The sequence below is a fragment of the Nicotiana sylvestris genome, chromosome 2 (genome assembly GCF_000393655.2).
Source record: "Nicotiana sylvestris chromosome 2, ASM39365v2, whole genome shotgun sequence".
Taxonomy (NCBI): domain Eukaryota; kingdom Viridiplantae; phylum Streptophyta; class Magnoliopsida; order Solanales; family Solanaceae; genus Nicotiana; species Nicotiana sylvestris.
In genome coordinates this window covers 140,747,914-140,768,133 of record NC_091058.1, presented here as the reverse complement: position 1 = coordinate 140,768,133, position 20,220 = coordinate 140,747,914, and the positions used below count along the sequence as shown (strand labels likewise).

General features: G+C 37.7%; 1 protein-coding gene and 1 long non-coding RNA gene across 2 annotated transcripts; one reads left to right on the top strand and one right to left on the bottom strand.

The window, feature by feature from the left end:
- Positions 1–8,058: 8,058 nt before the first annotated feature.
- LOC104231973 (probable prolyl 4-hydroxylase 9) lies at positions 8,059–19,268 on the bottom strand. The gene is made up of 8 exons (XM_009785062.2): positions 18,945–19,268; positions 18,612–18,728; positions 17,950–18,107; positions 17,391–17,493; positions 15,209–15,304; positions 14,295–14,360; positions 14,071–14,190; positions 8,059–8,266 (listed from the first exon to the last, which is right to left on the bottom strand). Exons 1-8 carry the CDS (start codon positions 19,074–19,076, stop codon positions 8,180–8,182), a joined length of 879 nt encoding a protein of 292 aa, XP_009783364.1. The 5' UTR covers positions 19,077–19,268; the 3' UTR covers positions 8,059–8,179.
- LOC104231972 (uncharacterized) lies at positions 9,729–13,744 on the top strand. Its single transcript, XR_011405503.1, has 3 exons — positions 9,729–10,198; positions 12,588–12,657; positions 13,322–13,744. It is a non-coding gene; the product is annotated as an uncharacterized lncRNA (long non-coding RNA).
- Positions 19,269–20,220: the final 952 nt, after the last annotated feature.

Genomic DNA, 20,220 nt, shown 5'->3' with positions numbered 1-20,220 from the left:
CTTCTTCTGGACATGGTTGATTTTGATGTCATATTAGGGATGGATTGGTTATCACCTTACCACGCTATCTTGGACTGTCATGCCAAGATTGTGACCTTAGACTTACCAGGTTTACCTCGTTTAGAGTGGAGAGGGACTCCTGGTCATTCTACCCGTAGTGTTTATTTCTTATGTGAAGGCTCGACGTATGGTCGAGAAGGGGTGTTTGGCCTATTTGGCATATGTACGTGATTCTAGTGCTGAGGTTCCTTCTATTGATTATGTGCCCGTTGTTCGTGAGTTTCCTGAGGTTTTCCCTTCATACCTTCCGGGTATGCCACTCGACAGGGATATTGACTTTTGCATTGATTTGGCTCCGGGCACTCAGCCCATTATTATCCCGCCGTATCGTATGGCCCCGCCTGAGTTGAAAGAGTTGAAGGAGCAGTTGCAAGACTTTCTTGAGAAGGGTTTCATTAGGCCGAGTGTTTCGCCTTGGGGTGCGCCGGTGTTGTTTGTTAAGAAGAAGGAGGGATCGATGAGAATGTGTATTGATTACCGGCAGTTGAACAAGGTTACAATCAAGAATAAGTATCCATTGCCAAGGATTGATGACTTGTTTGATCAGCTTCAGGGTGCCAAGGTATTTTCAAAGATTGACTTGAAATCTGGCTACCATCAGTTGAGGATTAGGGCATCCGATGTCCCTAAGACAGCTTTTCGCACTCGGTACGGGCATTTTGAGTTCTTGGTGATGTCATTCGGGTTGATAAATGCCCCAACAGCTTTTATGGATTCGATGAACTGAGTGTTCAGGACTTATTTGGATTCGTTCGTGATAGTCTTCATTGATGATATTTTGATCTATTCCCATAGCCGGGAGGGGCACGAGCAGCATCTTAGAGTGGTTCTTCAGACCTTGAGGGATAGTCAGTTATATGCTAAGTTCTCGAAGTGTGAGTTCTGGTTGAGTTCAGGCCACTAGAGGTGGAGGTAGAGGTATTAGAGGTGGAGCTCAGGCCACTAGAGGTGGAGGCCAGCTAGCAACAGGCCGTCCTAGAGATGTAGCTCAGGGTGGTGGGGCCTAGCCCCGATGTTATGCTCTTCCAACTAGGCCCGAGGCTGAGGCTTCAGATGTAGTTATTACAGGTACGGTTCTGGTTTGTGATAGAGATGCTTCAGTGTTATTTGATCCAGGGTTACATACTCGTATGTGTCATCTTATTTTGCACCGTATCTGGTCATGCCTAGTAATTCTTTAAGTGCTCTTGTTTATGTGTCTACACTGGTAAGTGATTCGATTATGGTAGATCGAGTCCATCGTTCATGTATAGTTGTGATTAGGGGTCTTGAGACTCGTGTAGATTTGCTTCTTCTGGACATGGTTGATTTTGATGTCATATTAGGGATGGATTGGTTATCACCTTACCACGCTATCTTGGACTGTCATGCCAAGATTGTGACCTTAGACTTACCAGGTTTACCTCGTTTAGAGTGGAGAGGGACTCCTGGTCATTCTACCCGTAGTGTTTATTTCTTATGTGAAGGCTCGACGTATGGTCGAGAAGGGGTGTTTGGCCTATTTGGCATATGTACGTGATTCTAGTGCTGAGGTTCCTTCTATTGATTATGTGCCCGTTGTTCGTGAGTTTCCTGAGGTTTTCCCTTCATACCTTCCGGGTATGCCACTCGACAGGGATATTGACTTTTGCATTGATTTGGCTCCGGGCACTCAGCCCATTATTATCCCGCCATATCGTATGGCCCCGCCTGAGTTGAAAGAGTTGAAGGAGCAGTTGCAAGACTTTCTTGAGAAGGGTTTCATTAGGCCGAGTGTTTCGCCTTGGGGTGCGCCTGTGTTGTTTGTTAAGAAGAAGGAGGGATCGATGAGAATGTGTATTGATTACCGGCAGTTGAACAAGGTTACAATCAAGAATAAGTATCCATTGCCAAGGATTGATGACTTGTTTGATCAGCTTCAGGGTGCCAAGGAATTTTCAAAGATTGACTTGAAATCTGGCTACCATCAGTTGAGGATTAGGGCATCCGATGTCCCTAAGACAGCTTTCCGCACTCGGTACGGGCATTTTGAGTTCTTGGTGATGTCATTCGGGTTGATAAATGCCCCAACAGCTTTTATGGATTCGATGAACTGAGTGTTCAGGACTTATTTGGATTCGTTCGTGATAGTCTTCATTGATGATATTTTGATCTATTCCCATAGCCGGGAGGGGCACGAGCAGCATCTTAGAGTGGTTCTTCAGACCTTGAGGGATAGTCAGTTATATGCTAAGTTCTCGAAGTGTGAGTTCTGGTTGAGTTCAGTTGCATTTCTAGGTCATGTTGTATCAGCAGAGGGTATTCAGGTTAATCCGAAAAAGATTAAGGCAGTCAAGAACTGGCCCAGACCAGCATCAGCTACGGAGATTCAGAGTTTCTTGGGATTGGCAGGCTACTATTGTCGGTTCGTGAAGGGGTTATCATCTATCGCAGCCCCGATGACCAAGTTGACCTAGAAGGGTACCCAGTTCAGATGGTCGGACGAGTGTGAGGCGAGCTTTGAGAACCTCAAGACAGCTCTGACTACAGCACCGATGTTGGTTTTGCCCACAGGTTCAGGGCCTTATATAGTTTATTGTGATGCATCTCGTATTGGACTTGGCGCAGTGTTGATGCAGGATGGCAAGGTCATTGCCTATGCTTCGCGGTAGTTGAAAATTCATGAGAAGAATTATCTAGTTCATGATTTGGAGTTGGCAGCCATTGTTATGCGTTGAAGATTTGGAGGCATTATCTGTATGGCGTGGCATGTGAGGTGTTCACAGATCACAAGAGTCTGAAGTATTTGTTCAAGCAAAAGGAGTTGAATTTGAGGCAGAGAAGGTGGTTAGAGTTGTTGAAAGACTATGATATCACCATCTTATATCAGCCGGGAAAGGCCAATGTGGTGGCCGATGCTTTGAGTAGGAAGTCAGTCAGTATGGGCAGTCTTGCTTATATTCCGGTCAGTGAGAGACCGCTTGTTTTGGATGTTCAGGCTTTGGCCAATCAGTTCGTGAGGTTGGATGTTTCTGAGCCCAGCTGTGTGTTAGCTTGCACAGTCGCTCGTTCTTCATTATTGGAGCGGATCCGAGATCGGCAGTATGATTATCCCCATTTGTGTGTCCTTAGAGACATGGTGCAGCACGGAGGTATCAAGCAGGTTACCTTAGGTGATGATGGAGTTTTGAGACTGCAGGGTCGATTCTGTGTGCCTAATGTGGATGGGCTTCGAGAGTTGATTTTAGAGGAGGTCCATAGTTCCCGGTACTCTATTCATCCGGGTGCCGCGAAGATGTATCAGGATTTGCAGTAGCATTATTGGTGGCGGAGAATGAAGAAGAATATCGTTGCATATGTGGCTCGGTGTTTGAATTGTTAGCAGGTTAAGTACTAGCATCAGAGGTCCGGTGGTTCATTTCAAAAGATTGAGATTCCTAAGTGGAAATGGAAGCGTATCACTATGGACTTTGTTGTTGGTCTCCCACGGACTCAGAGGAAGTTCGATGCAGTGTGGGTTATTGTTGATAGGCTGACCAAGTCAACGCATTTCATTCCTGTGGCAGTCTCCTATTCTTCCGAGAGGTTAGCTGAGATCTACATCCAGGAGATTGTTCGCCTTCATGGTGTGCCCGAGTCTATCATTTCGGATCGAGGTACGCAGTTTACCTCCCATTTTTGGAGAGCAGTTCAGCGAGAATTGGGCACATGGGTTGAGTTGAGCACAGCGTTTCACCCTCAGACGGACGGGTAGTTCGAGCGGACTGTTCAGATTTTGGAGGATATGCTCTAAGCTTGTGTCATTGACTTTGGAGGCTCGTGGGATCAGTTTTTGCCTTTAGCAGAGTTTGCCTACAACAACAACTACCAGTCGAGTATTTAGATGGCTCCTTATGAGGCTTTATATGGTAGGCGGTGTCGGTCTCCGATTGGATGGTTTGAGTCAGGAGAGGCTCAATTATTGGGTACGGATCTGGTTCAGGATGCCTTGGACAATGTTAGGATCATTCAGGATAGGCTTCATACAGCTCAGTCCAGGAAAAAGATTTATGTCGACCGCAAGGTTCGTGATTTGGCATTCATGGTCGGTGAGCGGGTATTGCTTCGAGTGTTGCCTATGAAGGGCGTGATGAGATTTGGGAAGAAGGGCAAGCTTAGTCCTAGGTTCATTGGCCCGTTTGAGATTCTTGATCGAGTAGAAGAGGTGGCTTATAGACTTGCATTGTCGCCGAGCTTATCAGCCGTGCATCCAGTGTTTCATGTGTCCATGCTTCAGAAGTATAACGGTGATCCGTCCCACATGTTAGATTTCAGCACTGTCCAGTTGGACAAGGACTTGTCTTATGAGGAGGAGCCGGTAGCTATTCTAGACCGGCAGGTTCGTCAGTTGAGATCGAAGAGTTTTCCTTCTGTTCGTGTTTAGTGGAGAGGTCAGCCTGCTGAGACATCGACCTGGGAGTCCGAGTTCGATATGCGGAGCCGTTATCCCTATCTTTTCCCTGACTCAGGTACTTCCTTCTTCTGTCCGTTCGAGGACGAACGGTTGTTTTAGAGGTGGAGAATGTGATGGTCATCACTTGTTTTTAAAATTAATTCTATGTTTCAAGGCCTTAAAAACCTTTTTTAGTATCAGCTCAATTTGTGTGCGCAGTCCGTGCGCGTAGACGAAAAGCCTATATGCGAAAATCTGTGAAAAAATCATAAATTTTGACTATAAAATGAATTAATTTGACTTCGGTCAACGTTTTGGGTAAACGGACCCCGACCTATGATTTGACGGTCCCAGAGAGTCCGTAGGAAAATATGGGACTTGGGTGTATGTCCGGAATCGGATTCCGAGGTTCCAATCCCGAGAAATGAATTTTTAAAGAAAATTATTTTCTGAAATTATTTAAAGGATTTGGAAATGAATTTTGATTAGAAAATATTGGTATCGGGCTCATATTTTGGTTCCGGCGCCCGGTACAGGTCTTATATGTGATTTAAGATAATTCTATGAAGTTTGATAAGAAATGGAATCTGTTTGACGTGATTCGGACCTTAAATACAAAATTTGATGTTTAAGAAAGTTTTGGAAAAATTTCATTAATTTTGAGGTTTAATCCATAGTTGTTGATGTTATTTTAGTGATTTAAATGCACAAGCGAGTCCGTATAATGTTTTTAGGGTGGTGTGAATGTTTGGTTTGGAGCTCCGAGGGCTCGGGTGAGTTTTGGATACGCCGCGGGGTGAAATTTTGGACTTAAGGAATTGCAGGCTTCGCATTTCCCAACCTCCCTTCGCAATTCCCAGTTCGCATTTCCCAACTTCCTTCGCAATTCCCAAGCCAGCAGAGATCGAGGTTCGCAATCGCGAACCCCTGTTCGCAATTCCCATATCTGAGGCCTGCAACTTTTATACTTAGACGATTTTGAACCCATTTTTCACATCTTTTCAAAACACAAACTCCTTAGGGCGAATTTCCAAGATCAACTCTTCTTCCAACTCGATTGTAAGTTAATTTTAACTTATTTCTTCTAATCATTAACATATTTTAACATGATTTCAACTCAAAATTCAATGATTTTCATGGGGGAAATTGGGTATTTTGGATAGAACCTAGGTTTTTCAAAAATTGGGGAGTTGGACCCCAATTTGAGGTCTGACTTCAAAACAAATTATATATTTGGGTTCGTGGGGGAATGGGTAATCGGGTTTTGGTTCAAACCTCGGGTTTTGACCATGTGGGCCCGGGGCGATTTTTGATTTTTTGGGCAAAACTTTGGAAAACTCATTTCTTGCATTGGGTTGATTCATTTAGCGTTTATTGATGTAATTAAGTAACTTGTGACTAGATACGATCGATTTGGTGGTGGAATCAAGGGATAAAGCTATAATCAAATCGTGAATTGTGTTCGTGGCATCGAGGTAAGTGTTTGGTCTAACCTTAGCTTGAGGGATTAGGAGTTGAGTCCTATTTGCTATGTGGTAATTGTTGAGTATGACGTATAGGCATGGTGACGAGTATCTATACATTGGGGTCTAGCATGCCCGTGAGTCTTTATATTGTGATTATCATGACTTCGTTGTATCTTTCATGCCTTAGTGGTGGTTTCTATTTGTTGTATAAAGTTTGTGGAAGGAATTGTGACCTATGAACATTGAGGAGCGTTGGCTCAAGTTATATAACGAATTGTGAAAGTATAAGTGATAATTGAACCTCTAGAGCATTGGCTCGAGTTGTGAAGTGAATAGTGAAGTAAAAGTGAGAAAGAGAAGAGATCATTATATTGTCACCCTTGCTGGGCTATTGTTGATTTATTTGTTATCTCCCTTGTCGGGATGTTGATGTTATTGATGTTGTTCCCTTGCCGGGATTTAATTATTGAATTGTTGTTCCCTTGCCGGAATTTTATTGTAATTTTATTTATTCCATTGCCCTATTGTTTGTGATTGTTGTTTGGGTGAGGAAGAGAGTTAAAGCACGAAGGGTGATGTCGTGCATTGTTTGTTTATTGAGGAAAGAGTGTCAAGCACGAAGGGTGATGCCATGTATGATTGCGAGGAAAGAGTGTAAAGCACGAAGGGTGATGATGTGCCGCACGATGTACCATTCCGTGCCGATTTTATTGATTATATGGTGAGGAAAGAGAGTAAAAGCACGAAGGGTGATGCCATGTACATTTTTATTATATGATTGCTTTGGTGAGGACGAGAGTAAAAGCACAAAGGGTGATGTCGTGCATTTATTGATTACTGATTTTTTGTTGATATCCAAGTTATATTATTTTCTTTCGTTTACTTGCTGTCTTTTTATTCAGAATTGATATCTTCCCCCGCATAATGCTCCCCCTCTCATACTTGACTGGTTATTTTGTATTTCTTTTCCGCTGTATATATATTTGAACTGCACAGGTTTATTTGATAGTCTGGTCCTAGACTCGTCACTACTTCGCCGAGGTTAGGCTGAACATTTACCAGCACATGGGGTCGGTTGTGCTGATACTATACTCTGCACTATGTGCAGATCCCGGAGCAGCTCTTGGACCGTAGTTGGAGGCTACCCCCAGTCCACGTGGAGATCCAAGGTAGACTTGCCGGCGTTCGCAGGCCATGGCGTCTCCTCTATCTTTTATTTCCTGTTTCATCTTTTCGTTTCAGAAACAGTGTATTGATAGTTTCTTCAGACTTTCTATGTAGCAAATCTTAGACCGTCTGTGACACTGTGACACCAGGTTTTGGGTGATTAAGGCTTGAGTAATTGTAATAGACATAGATTTCAGATATTTTATTATTGTCTTCCGCTTAAATTTAAATTTCCGCTATTATCATGTCATCGCCTTATATTTGTTAAAAAGAAATAATCGGATAATGAAGTAATTAGTTTAAAGGATTGGCTTGCCTAGCTCACATTAGTAGGCGCCATCACGACTCCCGAGGGTGGGAAATCCGGGTCATGACATGTTAGCACTATTTAATTTACTAATGTTAATGACTATAAAGCTTATTGGAACATTCAAAAGTTCTAAGTCCAACCTTGAAATAATACCTCAAAAAATAAAAATTATGAAATCTTTTAAGAAATATTTATAAATTACATCACAATAAGTATATTTATATATTAAATATATCTATATATGTAATGTCAGGTTGGTTTAGTTTCGGATTGACTTTCCTTAGTTAAAACCAAACCAAACCAATTATGGTCGGGTTTTTTTTTTCAACACCAAACCAAATCAAACCAACCAATAGTCGGGTTTTTTTTCTCGGTTTGACTCGGATTATCAGGTTGATGCAGTTTGTTGGTTTCCTTTGTACACCCCTAAATGTGATTATGGGATACCATATAATTTAATTTAAGTGGCCTAAAGAGAACTTATTCTTTATGATTACCTTTCAGCTCATCAGTTACTTCATACTCATTGGATCTTATTTTCCAGAAATATATCTGCTTCTTTTTTATTGCTTTCATTTTTTCATTTCTTTCAAAGTGTGGTGCTGATTTTAGCGGCCTGCAATCAAGCAAGTTACACTATTTACTCCAAAAGACAAAGCCCCAAGTTTGTTTGGACAAAGCGCCGTGTTGTTCATTCTTTAAATCTATTTACTCCAAAACTTTGTTTTTTCAGTCTGTTAAGTTACAAAAAATAACTGATGAACAACACTACAATGTACCAGGTGTTTAATCATCCTGTTCTTGATTCCTGATCCACTTGGTGGCCACCCATTTTTCTCCTCTGATTACCGGACAGCTACCATGAAGTGAGGTCTGCATTAGAATTCAAGCAAATGTGAAAATTAGAAAGTTAACAAGTCCATGCTTGAAATCAAAGTGCATCATTACATTGTGTTGGTTTTGGTCATGCCCTCCTTTGGTAATTTATGTAGTGTGCATTAAAATCACTGGAAATGGAAGAAGTAAAAGAAAGACAAAGAGCCTATTCTAATTGTTGCATTGAACAAACTAATATAGCAGCAAATGAAAATGAAAACAGTCATGAAGCTACGATATACTATAATCTCTCCAATCAGCTTCCATGCGATGGATCTGATTGTACAAATTTGTTCCGATATTTTCAATATAGGCTCCTGTTGCATTGTATAACCACTTTATGCAAATAACTCAAGCTACTCATACTAATCCTTTTAGACACACATCCTCATAGCATCACGATCTTATGATTAATTGAGCATGTTTTAGCCACATCATCATTTAGAGCTAAATCATAAACATGTTTTTGGGCAACTCAACGGGTTTTCTAGGATTAGCAATTCCTAACACTTTAAATGTAATAAACCCAATATATTTTTATATACTTATTAATTGTGAGATTAGAGAATTAATTTATTTGTAGCTATTGGAAAAATGCTAATCTACGGGAAGGTGATTTACTATAATATATAAGTCAGTGTATTAGATAAATGGCTAGTAAGCCAATTATATATTACAATTTAAAAGTAGAAGTAGGTGACTTTAATAAGTATTTAAACGGTTAATAAGTGGACCAAGCCCACCACTTACTAGCTGGTTAGAGGTTATTATTGATATCCTTAGTTTAGTAGAAAAAGAGGTAATTGAGGTTTAGTTATATATATATATATATATATATATATAGCAAAGCAATTTCCGTAACGAGAAGGGACGACGGGCGGCGGCTATAGTATCGGAGAAAACAATTTCAGAATCAGGTATCATAGCTATGCTACTGTAGTTCAATTTGCTATTTATTGGTATTATTTATATAAGAATAATAATCATAGTAATGATTGGAAGCAAAAAGTGTTACTATTCATGAGCAAGCCAATGATAACGGAAGACAATATAATTTGATAGTAATTGAATAGTAGTGGAGTTATACAAGATAATATGAGAATTCAGATATTATACTGAAACGTAGAATTAATTTTCCTTGCATACTACAATCTGCTTCTTTAATTATCTAGAAAATTGTTAGCCAATTAGCGGAAGTAATAGTTAAGTAATGACTGGGGTAATGATTATGTCAATGATGACATAAATAATTTAGTAATATTCATATATGGATGCAATTTAGGAGTTCGTTTGAAAAATCTTATTCAGTTACTTTCGCATATCTTTAATTAGGAGATATAACTCATTATGCCGTGATAGGAAGCATTCATAAGAAAATAATATTTATATATATGTATAAAGTAGGGCCACATGCACCTCTCATAACTTAGGAATTATATTTATTTATTTTTCCTATTTTTTTGCCTTTTTCCTCATTTTCCCTTCATTTTAAGTTCTTGAAAAATTCCAAATGACACGTCTCTTTGATAGCCGCCAACTTTACGAATCATACGTCTCTGTTTTCCTAATATTTTGCCTTTCAAAGATCATGTTTCTTAATTAGCCTCCTTCTCTTCTTCTTCTTTTTTCCTCTAGCCAGTTTGTAACCTCCAAATCTTCCATCCATAAAAGGATTTTGATATCTTCTGTAGATTGAAATTTTCCTATCTTCCATTCATAATCTTCCAATCATAAAGGCTTCGGTTCATACACCGACCAATATGCTTCTCTTTTGCAGATTAAAATTCAAGAATGAACACATAGGTTTGAAGATTAAAATTTCAGAATGAACACATTGGTTTTCTACATGTCCTTACTGTTTGGTACTATAGTGAAAAAACAAATAATAACGAAAGGAAATCTCTGATTACGCACGGATTCTTCGGCAAGGTATTCTTTACGTTTGTGATACATTCTTTCTAATCTCTCTATAATTTTGGCCTGTAGGGATTTTTCATTCGTTATTTTCTTTCACTTTTGAATAGTTCCTTGCCAAGATATAATCTTAAAGAATTGCTACAAAACTATTTGATTTAACTTAAGAAGTAGTTGATTTATTGTGTCTTTTATGCTGTTTATGTTAAAGTAATTAACGATAGTTCTAAAACTTATTTGTTCTTTTGAGATGTACTGATTTTGTTGATGCTTGTCTATAGATATGATTGATGATCTTATCTTTTCTGTTGTTTGACATATTGTTTTTACTCTGGAGAAGCTCTTAGTGATGATTTATGGCTCTCCCATGCCGATCTTATTCAGTAAATACATTGTCTATGATACAAATACTTAAGCAAATGCCACACTACGATGAGTACATTAATGAAATAAAATGGTTCCAAGAATGACTGTTATTGTTCCAACTTTTCATATTCCGAAAGGATAAATGTTTGATAGAAGGCAAAGCATCAGGGGGTTTGGAAGAAAGGTGAGACATGTTCTGCAGTGTCTCAAAATTGAGTTCTTGCAGCCATCGGTACTCAAGAAGAAACGAAGAAAATTGAAGGTGTAAAGAAGTCAAATTTTCTGCTTTATGAAGTTCAATCTATTTTTGGCATTTATTTTTCCCAGTTTCTTGAGCTTAAATTGAATTGGGGTGATCTAAATTGTATTATTGTAATGGATATTTACTGAACTTCAGATTTAGATTTTGTTTATCCAAGAGATTTTTCTATGCCCGTTTCATTCGTAAAGGAATGCTGTTTATTTCTTTCTTTTCATGCCTTTATACTATTTTGTTGTAGCAAAGTGGTGGTAAGTAGGACTTTTTAGTCTTGTATTTTACTACTAATAAGGTCAGATTTATGCCCTCCCTTATTTTTTGTATTGAGAATTTCTTACTAGCAATATATAAAAAAGTAGAAGGACCAGTAGTTTTATTGAAACCTCCACTTCAGTTTAAAGAGAGAGGATGACCTGCAATAGTCTGGCTGGCCTAAGAAGGGCAGGAACTCTATAAAAGGTACTAAATCAATTAGAACAATTCCCATTCTAGAATATTGAAAGATATTACATATATCAATTTACTTATATTTGATAGAGGAGTATTCTTCTCAGAGATCTAAGCCGATCAGCTTCTGCAGATTTGCTTCATTTGTTAATGTACATATTCTTGCCAGGAATGAATAGCTTATTCAGAATGAGTTAATTCTTTAGATTCTGGCATATTCTGCACATCTTCTTTTTCATAGAAATTTCTTTTATCTATATTTTTATTTTTGGCATGCTAATAAATAATTTTTTAAATTCGCTAATATGCTAACAATGTTGGTTATACTAATATTTAAGTGTGTTTAGATTCTCTGTTTTTTTCCTCATTTTCTGTCCACTCACCTCATCCTTTTTTTATTTAGTTTTTTTAATTTGAATAAATAAAAAAATTAAAATGAAACAATCAGCCGTTTTCTTTCATTAGTAAAGTCCAATAGAGTCGTTTCCATTTTGCAATTTGTTTGAAAGTTCGGAAGTCTATTAGATTAAAGAATATTTCCCTGTATTAAAACGCCCGAAAATGCGTCGGTTGACAAGATGCCCAAGGAAGTTCTACTGAGCAAAACATTGTTCAAGTACACTTTTTTCTCTCCCTGATAACAGTTTTTGACACGATTTAAACACTTGAAACTAGAGTATAAAGCATCTCAATAGATACAGTCCTATTGCGACACGTAATGTAGCGGAAGACTGGCCATAAAGCATCCTCATAAATGGCGGTTGTGTTCTTCTTATGTTTATGGGTATTCGAATGGTGTGAAACAAAGCTGGTTGGAGAGGTCTACATTTGGTTTTGAAGAAGAAGCCGACTACAGTTTTAATGCAATATGTTGTGATGGACTGAGATCAATAGACTAGGTTGAAAAGAAATAGGAGAAAAAGGAATAGAGGATACATTATTTTTTTTCTTATTCAAGTTCACATATCCTGATTTACATAGTTTTTTCATTTAACCTGATATCTCACATACTCTTTCTCAAACAAAAAATTATATTTGAATATTATAACATTACTATTGTTTCATATTAAATACTTTTTATGACCGCGCGAAGCGCGGGCAAGTAAACTAGTTATTAATATTTTGAAGAACTGGAGTATAAGTTAATGTGATGTTTCTGAAGTCATTGTTGTGCCGATTTGCTTTGCACTGTTAAAGTGCTTTGTTTAATACTTAATAGTGTATAGATTTTATTTATTGGACTCGGGGTTACCTTTAACTTTGACTCGTTCTAAGATTATGAAAATTATTCACTTAGATTAATTAGGGTGTGTTATTCAATATTTTGGATAGATTGAGGTCATTGGAGGCCGTTTGGTTGGTGTACTAGACGTTGCAAGGGTGGGAAACTCCCAATAGCGAGGTAAGTGAGACTTTAAGCTTTGATACTTGCTTTTCTAAAACCCGTTTTGAAAGTATATTTTTTCCTCTGCCTGGTCCATGTGTTGGGACGAGCGTGCGCTTGGCAGAATCGGTGGTCCTTGGCCAGCCGCAAATATATATTATTTTGTAAAAGGCTGAAATTATTTAATTAGTGATTTGTGGTGTAGTGTGATGTGGCGTAGCCTCGTGCTATGGCGTTGGAGCGTTAGAAATTATTTCTTCGCGGCCGTAATATATTTGGGGCATTGTGTATGCTGCTGCTATATATTTGGGGCATTGTGTATGCCGTCGTGATAGATTCGGGGTATTGTGTATGTCGCCGCTATATGTTTGAGGCATTGTATATGCCGCTGTGATAGATTTGGGGCATTGTGTATGCCGCCGTTATATATTTGGGGCATTGTGTATGCCGCCGTGATAAATTTGGGGCATTGTGCATGCTGTCGTGGACTCGTTGGGGTGTTTGGTTAATTTCCTACACTGCTGTTAATGACAAGTCCTTAGTGTAGATTGTGTTGAGATATATATAGTATTGCTGTTGAAAAATTGTTTGGACCTTATAGAGTAATTATATGATAAAAGAATTTCTGTGCATATTATTTGGGTGCTCATTGTGTGTTTGTCTTTTCTAACACTTGTTCCAGAGGTATTCAGAGCGACGGGTCAAGGATCTTACTAGGTTATATTTACGTATAACTCACTCCTTACCTGCATGTCTATGCACATACTGTTGCTGAGGACGAGGCTAGTGGCTAACGAGTTCGTTGAGTGGATTCTGTTGCTGAGGTGAGCCACCGCATTGTTCGTGGAGACCGCTATTTCAGCTCTACCTATCTTATGTTTATTATTTCTTTCGAGTTTGCATGCCCGTCAGTCAAACTTCTATTACTCTGTTAGATGCTTCATGGTCTTAGTATGAAATTTGGGTTAGAGATTCATTGTTTGAGTGCTCGTTAGAATTTATAAATAAATTATGGTTTTAGTTGGATAATTACTTCGTATTTAGTGATACTTAATGCATTTGGACTTGTACGTGTTTCTCTCGGTGCTTATATAAAAGGTTAAGAGTACAGGAATTGGTTCGCCTGGCGAGTGGTGTTAGCTGGGTGTCAGTCACGTCCAGGGGTAGTTTGATACGTGACATTAAACCACTATGCGAGAATCACAGCTTTTAATCTGGGATTATATATTGTGGCAGATCTCCAATCTAGCAGCTACAGATGGCACGGAGTTTGCCTTGTACTCCAGCTAACCTATTGCAGATCAGCTCCTTGAAACAATTTGTTAACTGACTGATTACTCCTGTTTATATACTATTGATTCTTATACCAAAAAACATTGTGATGAACAAACCACAAAATGCAAGGTAACCGAATTAACTAGAATAACTCACCAGATCAATTGTACCATTTGGAAACAGTGAGTAGAATAGAAGTCCATCCCCTCTGCGTGGCTTCACTTTCAAACCAATACACTTGCTAAAATCATAATTAGCATCCATGTTCTGCCCGCTCTGTAGATAAACACAAAGGACCATTTTACAAGCCAGGCAGACAAGAAAGGTGGTGATGGGTAGAAATAGAGAGCAAAAGAGAGTGGAGAGGTACTTGATCTTACCTCATACGGGAACACAGTTTCCCCACCTTCTTCAACATCAGATAAATATAATAAGAAGGAAGCCGCCTAGACGAGATCAATGAAAGTTTAGTCCAGACAAGTGAAAGTAATCATTCCTCAAAATTAACTACCAGTAACAAATTCTCGACCAATGATATCTCAAGATTAAAAGTGTAGTACAGATCCTGTAAACTTGCTTGGCACATTTCACCTCATGGTTCCAAGGATCGAAGAGAAGATCAGAATCTTTCCACAAAGAAAAGAAGAAAAATGCATATAGAGGATGTCACATCCATGGCAAGATAAGAAGCCACCAAAACAATCATCCTCACCTTGGTTCATGCTAAAACTATAATCAGATTGAAGAGAAATTATCTACCATTAGAAGTGATTTAAATTGTACAAATAATGGTGGTTTACATGACTTAAAAGCATGCAAATCATTTCTTTTAATACTTTTTCTTGCAAAATATACTAAAAAGATACTCAATGAAAATGAATATCTGACAAGAAGGACTGCCCTTTGGGAAATACTTGTCCAATCTGAGATAAAGATGTATCTTGTTTGCAATTTTCTCATCTAACATTAACATGCTCAAGAGAGTTCAGTAAAGTACTGCAGAGGACCATCATCTGCAGTTTGGGTGATGCAAATAGCATGTGCCATATAAATAAGAACCCAATACTTGAATCAAACACATCAAACTTCTTTCTTCTAATTAATTTGTGGTTATGGGGAGGGGGAGGTGTTTGGGAGTAACATGGAAGCACAGCATCCTTATGCCCGGATAACCAAACAATAATGTATTCTATAATCCACAATGTCCTCTTGTGTAAGATTTCAATTGAGATACAGGAAATATAGCGAGCAACTTAGAAAAAATAGCACCACTGAAAATTTAGTTCATGCTTACTCTTTGGCTCTTCTGAGGGCCATATTGAGCAGGATCAAAAGCATCATAATGTGACTGATATCTCTGGCCAATTTCATACCGCAAAACATTAAATGCCTGAAATGACCAGAGGAACATCATTATTTATCACTGAAGAAGAGAATCATTCAAAATCAGTAAGAGCGATAAACAGAAAGTTCAGACTTCAGATACACACCAATGTTCATTTAACCTACAATCATCAAGTTAGCAGCTTGACCAGCTGTCAATTGACACATGCGTTATATGCATGGTTACATTGTAACTCAAAATCCAGTGGGTAAATAGACCGAAGTATTCTGAAAAATCAGCACAAATACTTCCCAACAGGCAGTTTCAGATGTTAACCAAAATGTAGATTTGCCTCACTAAAAATTAAGGCACACAACAAAAATTGTCGTAAATTTATCTCTTAGAACTGGACATCTTGACCCATTGCCTCATGGTTTTGTCCTCTGAAAAAGAATCTGTTAGAAGAGGTGTGTATCCACACCATTATGAGAGAGCTATAACCTTGCTTGACTATTTCATTTACAACTGAAGACATGCCAAACAACACTAAGGGAGGGGAAAAAGTTCCATCAATTTGAGCACTATGACTAGCCATTTCCATAAATTAAATGAGCTGGCCCACATATGTGACCTCTAACTAACAATCCAGTAAACATTCAGATTCTGCACTTACATCCAGAACGAAATTTGTTTAGAAGTTTCTTCCAACATTTATATATCAGTATGAGGTGAATATTGACAAAGAAAGAGGCATCATCTCCTCTTTATGACTTCTTTTTTTTGATAAGTGATGTCGAGGCCAGCTTGCATGCACTTCGACTAATTCCACGGGATACCTGCTACCTTCCACCAGCAACAGATACCAGGTTACTCTGTCCACCAAGGCTAGGACAGATGGGAGGCAATCACCTAGTGTTTTTGTCTCCGCTAGAATTTGAACCTGGGACCTCATGGTTCTCAACCCACTTCATTGGCCACAAGGACACATCTCATGATGATAAATTGGTACAACATATATTTTCGTCATTACCACATGCACATTCGTTCATAAACAAGCGTCACTAAAAACAGTTTTTCCAGTACACAAGACTAAAAGAAGATAAAAATCCAAGAAAGCAGTAGGTCGATCCAGGATTTAACTTTTGAGTTTCACGGTTTCAACCTTCATGTTTTAACTACTGAACCCATTAGACTTTTGAAACTATTTGGTTCAGTTGAACCCTTGGTTCATATACTCCATTTGCAACAGAGAAAAATCCAATTTCTTTTGGGTAATGAGGGAAGAAGAAACACAGAACCATAAAATGTGACCCAAGATCACATACTCTATACCATTATCTCTTGCATCCTAGCTATTTCCAAATAAAATGGTCTCAAAAAGCGCCTGGAAAATTCGATGAACTGGAATCTGAGTGTCTTTGCATTACCATTCAGAACTCTTGTATTACTTCACCACCGTCTGTAACTTAATAGCCAATGAAGATATGACTTCTCAGATTAACATGACGAATCAGTGTTTCAGTGAGAATTATTTTGAGTTTACAAAGGCTATAGTACTCCATATCAACATGAAAAGAGAGGTAATTCTTCTTAGTGTAGCATAGATTATAGTCCACTATCATCAAATGGAAGATAGTTCTCTTTCGTATTACTCACTTTAAAACATTGGATTAAATTACCTCAAAAGCTACATTTGGGCCAACTTCTTCTTGTAAATTCTCAAAGCTGTCAGAAATTAACATTTTGATCCGTTTCTTGGTATACTTCTCATTAAAATATTAGATTTTGAACTCCACACAATTACTCCATGTCAATCAAACTAGATATAAATAGTAGTTGAAACTATAATTTTCAATAAGATGTCTAAGCAGTTTCAAAATAGTGATCATCTTCTTTTTCCGATACTAAAACTAAGATATGAGGCTGACTAAACAAGGATAGGCGAAGTACCAACATGTAGAGGGTAGAACTTGGATTTGTTCAGGTACAATCAGCTTCATTTTGAAGGAAATAAAACTGTACAAGATAGGTTGGAATAGGGATTTTTAACCAGATCTTTAGTATCTAAGTCATGGAAGCAAAACCAAAGTTGACATTTGGTGAAAAGAGCATAATGCATTTTATTTAGGATAAACATGTTAGTGAACATTACCTCTCCATGTGTCTTGGGGATCATTGTCGCCTTTGCAATTTTCTCTTCAATTAGATCCAAGATTCCAGTTTTGTCTTCAGATGCACTAATAAACGTGCCAGAACTGGAGAAATTGACAAGGTAATGTAAATCTCATGCCACGATCTGTAGTTTCTTGTCAAAGATACTGACACATGAAGTACAAAGTTCTATCATAACTTATTTTTTAGAAGCAAATCACAAGTAATTAGAGAAAGTCATTCAAAAAAAAAAACATGTAGTTTGAAAATCATGAATTCGCTTTATCTTCCAAAATAAGATAATATATGCACACACCATATTTTCAGCGACCTAGTTTAGCAAAAATGGGAGGGAAAAACATGTTTAAATTGATTACCGGTTAAATCTGCGATATTTGTTTTTCGGAAACAATAACCTAACTAATAAATAAAGGACTACACAAAAATTAAGACAGTGTATTGACTTAAATACAATTCTTGGAGTTAATGTTCAACATTGAAAGAAAGGTTCCCGAATAGAAATTAGTTGACAAATATGAGGGTTATTGAGTAGTATATACCTTGTTCTAATTCCTTTGGTGGTCTCTTCTGTTTCTCCTGTGCGAAGAGCCAAGGATGATGGTTCCAGATTTGCCTTTGCCATCTTAATTATGCTTTGGCATTGTTCTATAGATGCAAAATTGGGAAAGTATAATGCACGTGGGAACCAGCTTAAAACCTACCCAAAAAATGCACATATATTTACAAGGAAACAAAGCAATATAAATGAAATTACTAATAGATAAGACATAAAAATCTATTCTTGTTCATAAGTATATGATGACTTAAAGTTTATCAACATAGATTTAATAAAGAAGTTAAACATGGTATCACTGGCTATCGCAGATATGAGAATAAGTTAAGTACATAATAGATGCTACCACTTCATTATAGGACGATAGCGAATGGGAACATACCCTCACCCAAAAGAAGTATGGGGATTTTATCTTTGTCGCTCTTACTTTAATACCAATTTATTATACTTGAGCTGTGATAGACAGCGCATGTTTGAGAAGCAACTATCTCAAAAGTTATTCAAACAGGAAGGGAATTGATGGTTAAAAGTAAAAACTGAATATACGGCAGAATAACCAGATACTTATGTTCGCCCTGCTCAGAAACAAGAATTAAAATCCAAAAAAGTCGAGTTGACAGTTCCTCAACTAAAAAGAAAGAAGCACACCTGAAAGGGAATGGAAATTAGGGAATGCTCTCCAGTCTCGCCAATGGGCAACGGATCAAAGTTATCCTGATCCACTGACTCTAGCAACCTTGGTCTTGGCCGCACACTAGGTACATCCTACCATAACCAAAAGTTTAATCAGAACATGTCTGTCTATTTTTTTTGTAACAGTGACTGCAGATTAATGCTATAAATTTACATCTTCGTTAATTAATTGTTCAAGTAGATATATTGTTCAACTGCACCTACTGTCCAAATAATGTACTAGTATCTGTTTTAATTGAACCATAAGCATGTAAATATAAAATAAAATAAAAATAAAAGAGAAAAGACCTGGTGAGAGAAGAGAGCAGAGCCGAAGAAGCCGAGAAGGAAGAAGAAGAGACATAAGAGAAATACGGAAGGCAATCTGAGGCTCCACCATCCAAATCTACCTCTGCTCTTCATTTTCTCAATGGATCGCATTAGCTGGAAGAAAGTTTCCTTTCACTATTACACTCGGGGGTTTGTCCTTCTGAAACTGAAACTGAAACTGGGTCAATTCTGATTCAACAGGAGAGCTGCCCTGCCAACTCTACTTGGACTATACATGTCCCAATGGGAAGCGCCTAGCACGTAATATTTGAATTGCAATGTCATCGTGGAGAATTTAGTATTTGTGGCCACTACAATTCTTTTTAGTTTTAAATATTAAATCTGTGATAATATTAAATACAAAAGATGTTTGCAAATGTCTTCCAAAATTTATCAGTTGATAATGAAGAAGTTACAATTTAAACAAGTGTTTAAAGATCAGTACACTGACTTTCCTTACTTTTTCTTTTGGGACAACAACCTTCCTTATTCAATTTGGAAAAAAGAAATACTAGTGGAGTATTACTTATTTGTTATGAATAGTTTGTACATTGGATATTACTTTGGATACTACATTGAATGCTACATTGGATGTTAATAACTTAAAGATTAAATTTCCTATTTTATGTCCATCATCTTTACTTTTTATGCCTATAAAAGGCCATGTAATTGCAATGAAAAATTACACCAAAGTGAAAGAAGAAAACACTTCTTCATTCTCTCTATCTCTTCTTGTTTACATTTTACTGCATTGCTTTTATTTTATAACACGTTATCAGCACGAAGCTCTAATTTTATTCTTAACTCCCGCTAAGTTGAGCCATATTTTATTAAGGTATGTATCATTATAATCATTTTATTTATGGCAGTACATATCATATGCTCATTGTTTGCAGATTACTTGTGCGCTTGGGCATCTTAAATAGTTTAAGTACATTGCAGTGATAAAATAACTATTTCCTTCCGTGCTCAACTCTTAGAGGACCTCAAAGTCATCAAACTAGCTATGCACTAATGTCATACTTATAATATTCATGGACTCCCTAGATCAAAACATATCTTTAAGGCATTTTGAAGAACTGTGAGAAATAAATTGACAAGCAATAATTTTATAGTTTAATTACTTTATATTTATTGGAACATATAAATAATGTTAGTCACGTTCAGTTCTATTAACACATATATATCAATAATATAAAGTGAAATGAAACAAGTATGTAATTTCTACTTTATGGCAAGAATAAAATGAAATAGT

What these genes read in the sequence shown, in the direction of transcription:
- LOC104231973 (XM_009785062.2), bottom strand. Translation starts at nt 19,076, where the DNA reads ATGCGATCCATTGAGAAAATGAAGAGCAGAGGTAGATTTGGATGGTGG. An exon ending in GCCCTCAGAAGAGCCAAAGA is followed by an intron (nt 14,361 to 15,208) that starts GTAAGCATGAAC and finishes GATCTCGTCTAG; the next exon opens with GCGGCTTCCTTCTTATTATA. An exon ending in AAACTGTGTTCCCGTATGAG is followed by an intron (nt 14,191 to 14,294) that starts GTAAGATCAAGT and finishes GTTTATCTACAG; the next exon opens with AGCGGGCAGAACATGGATGC.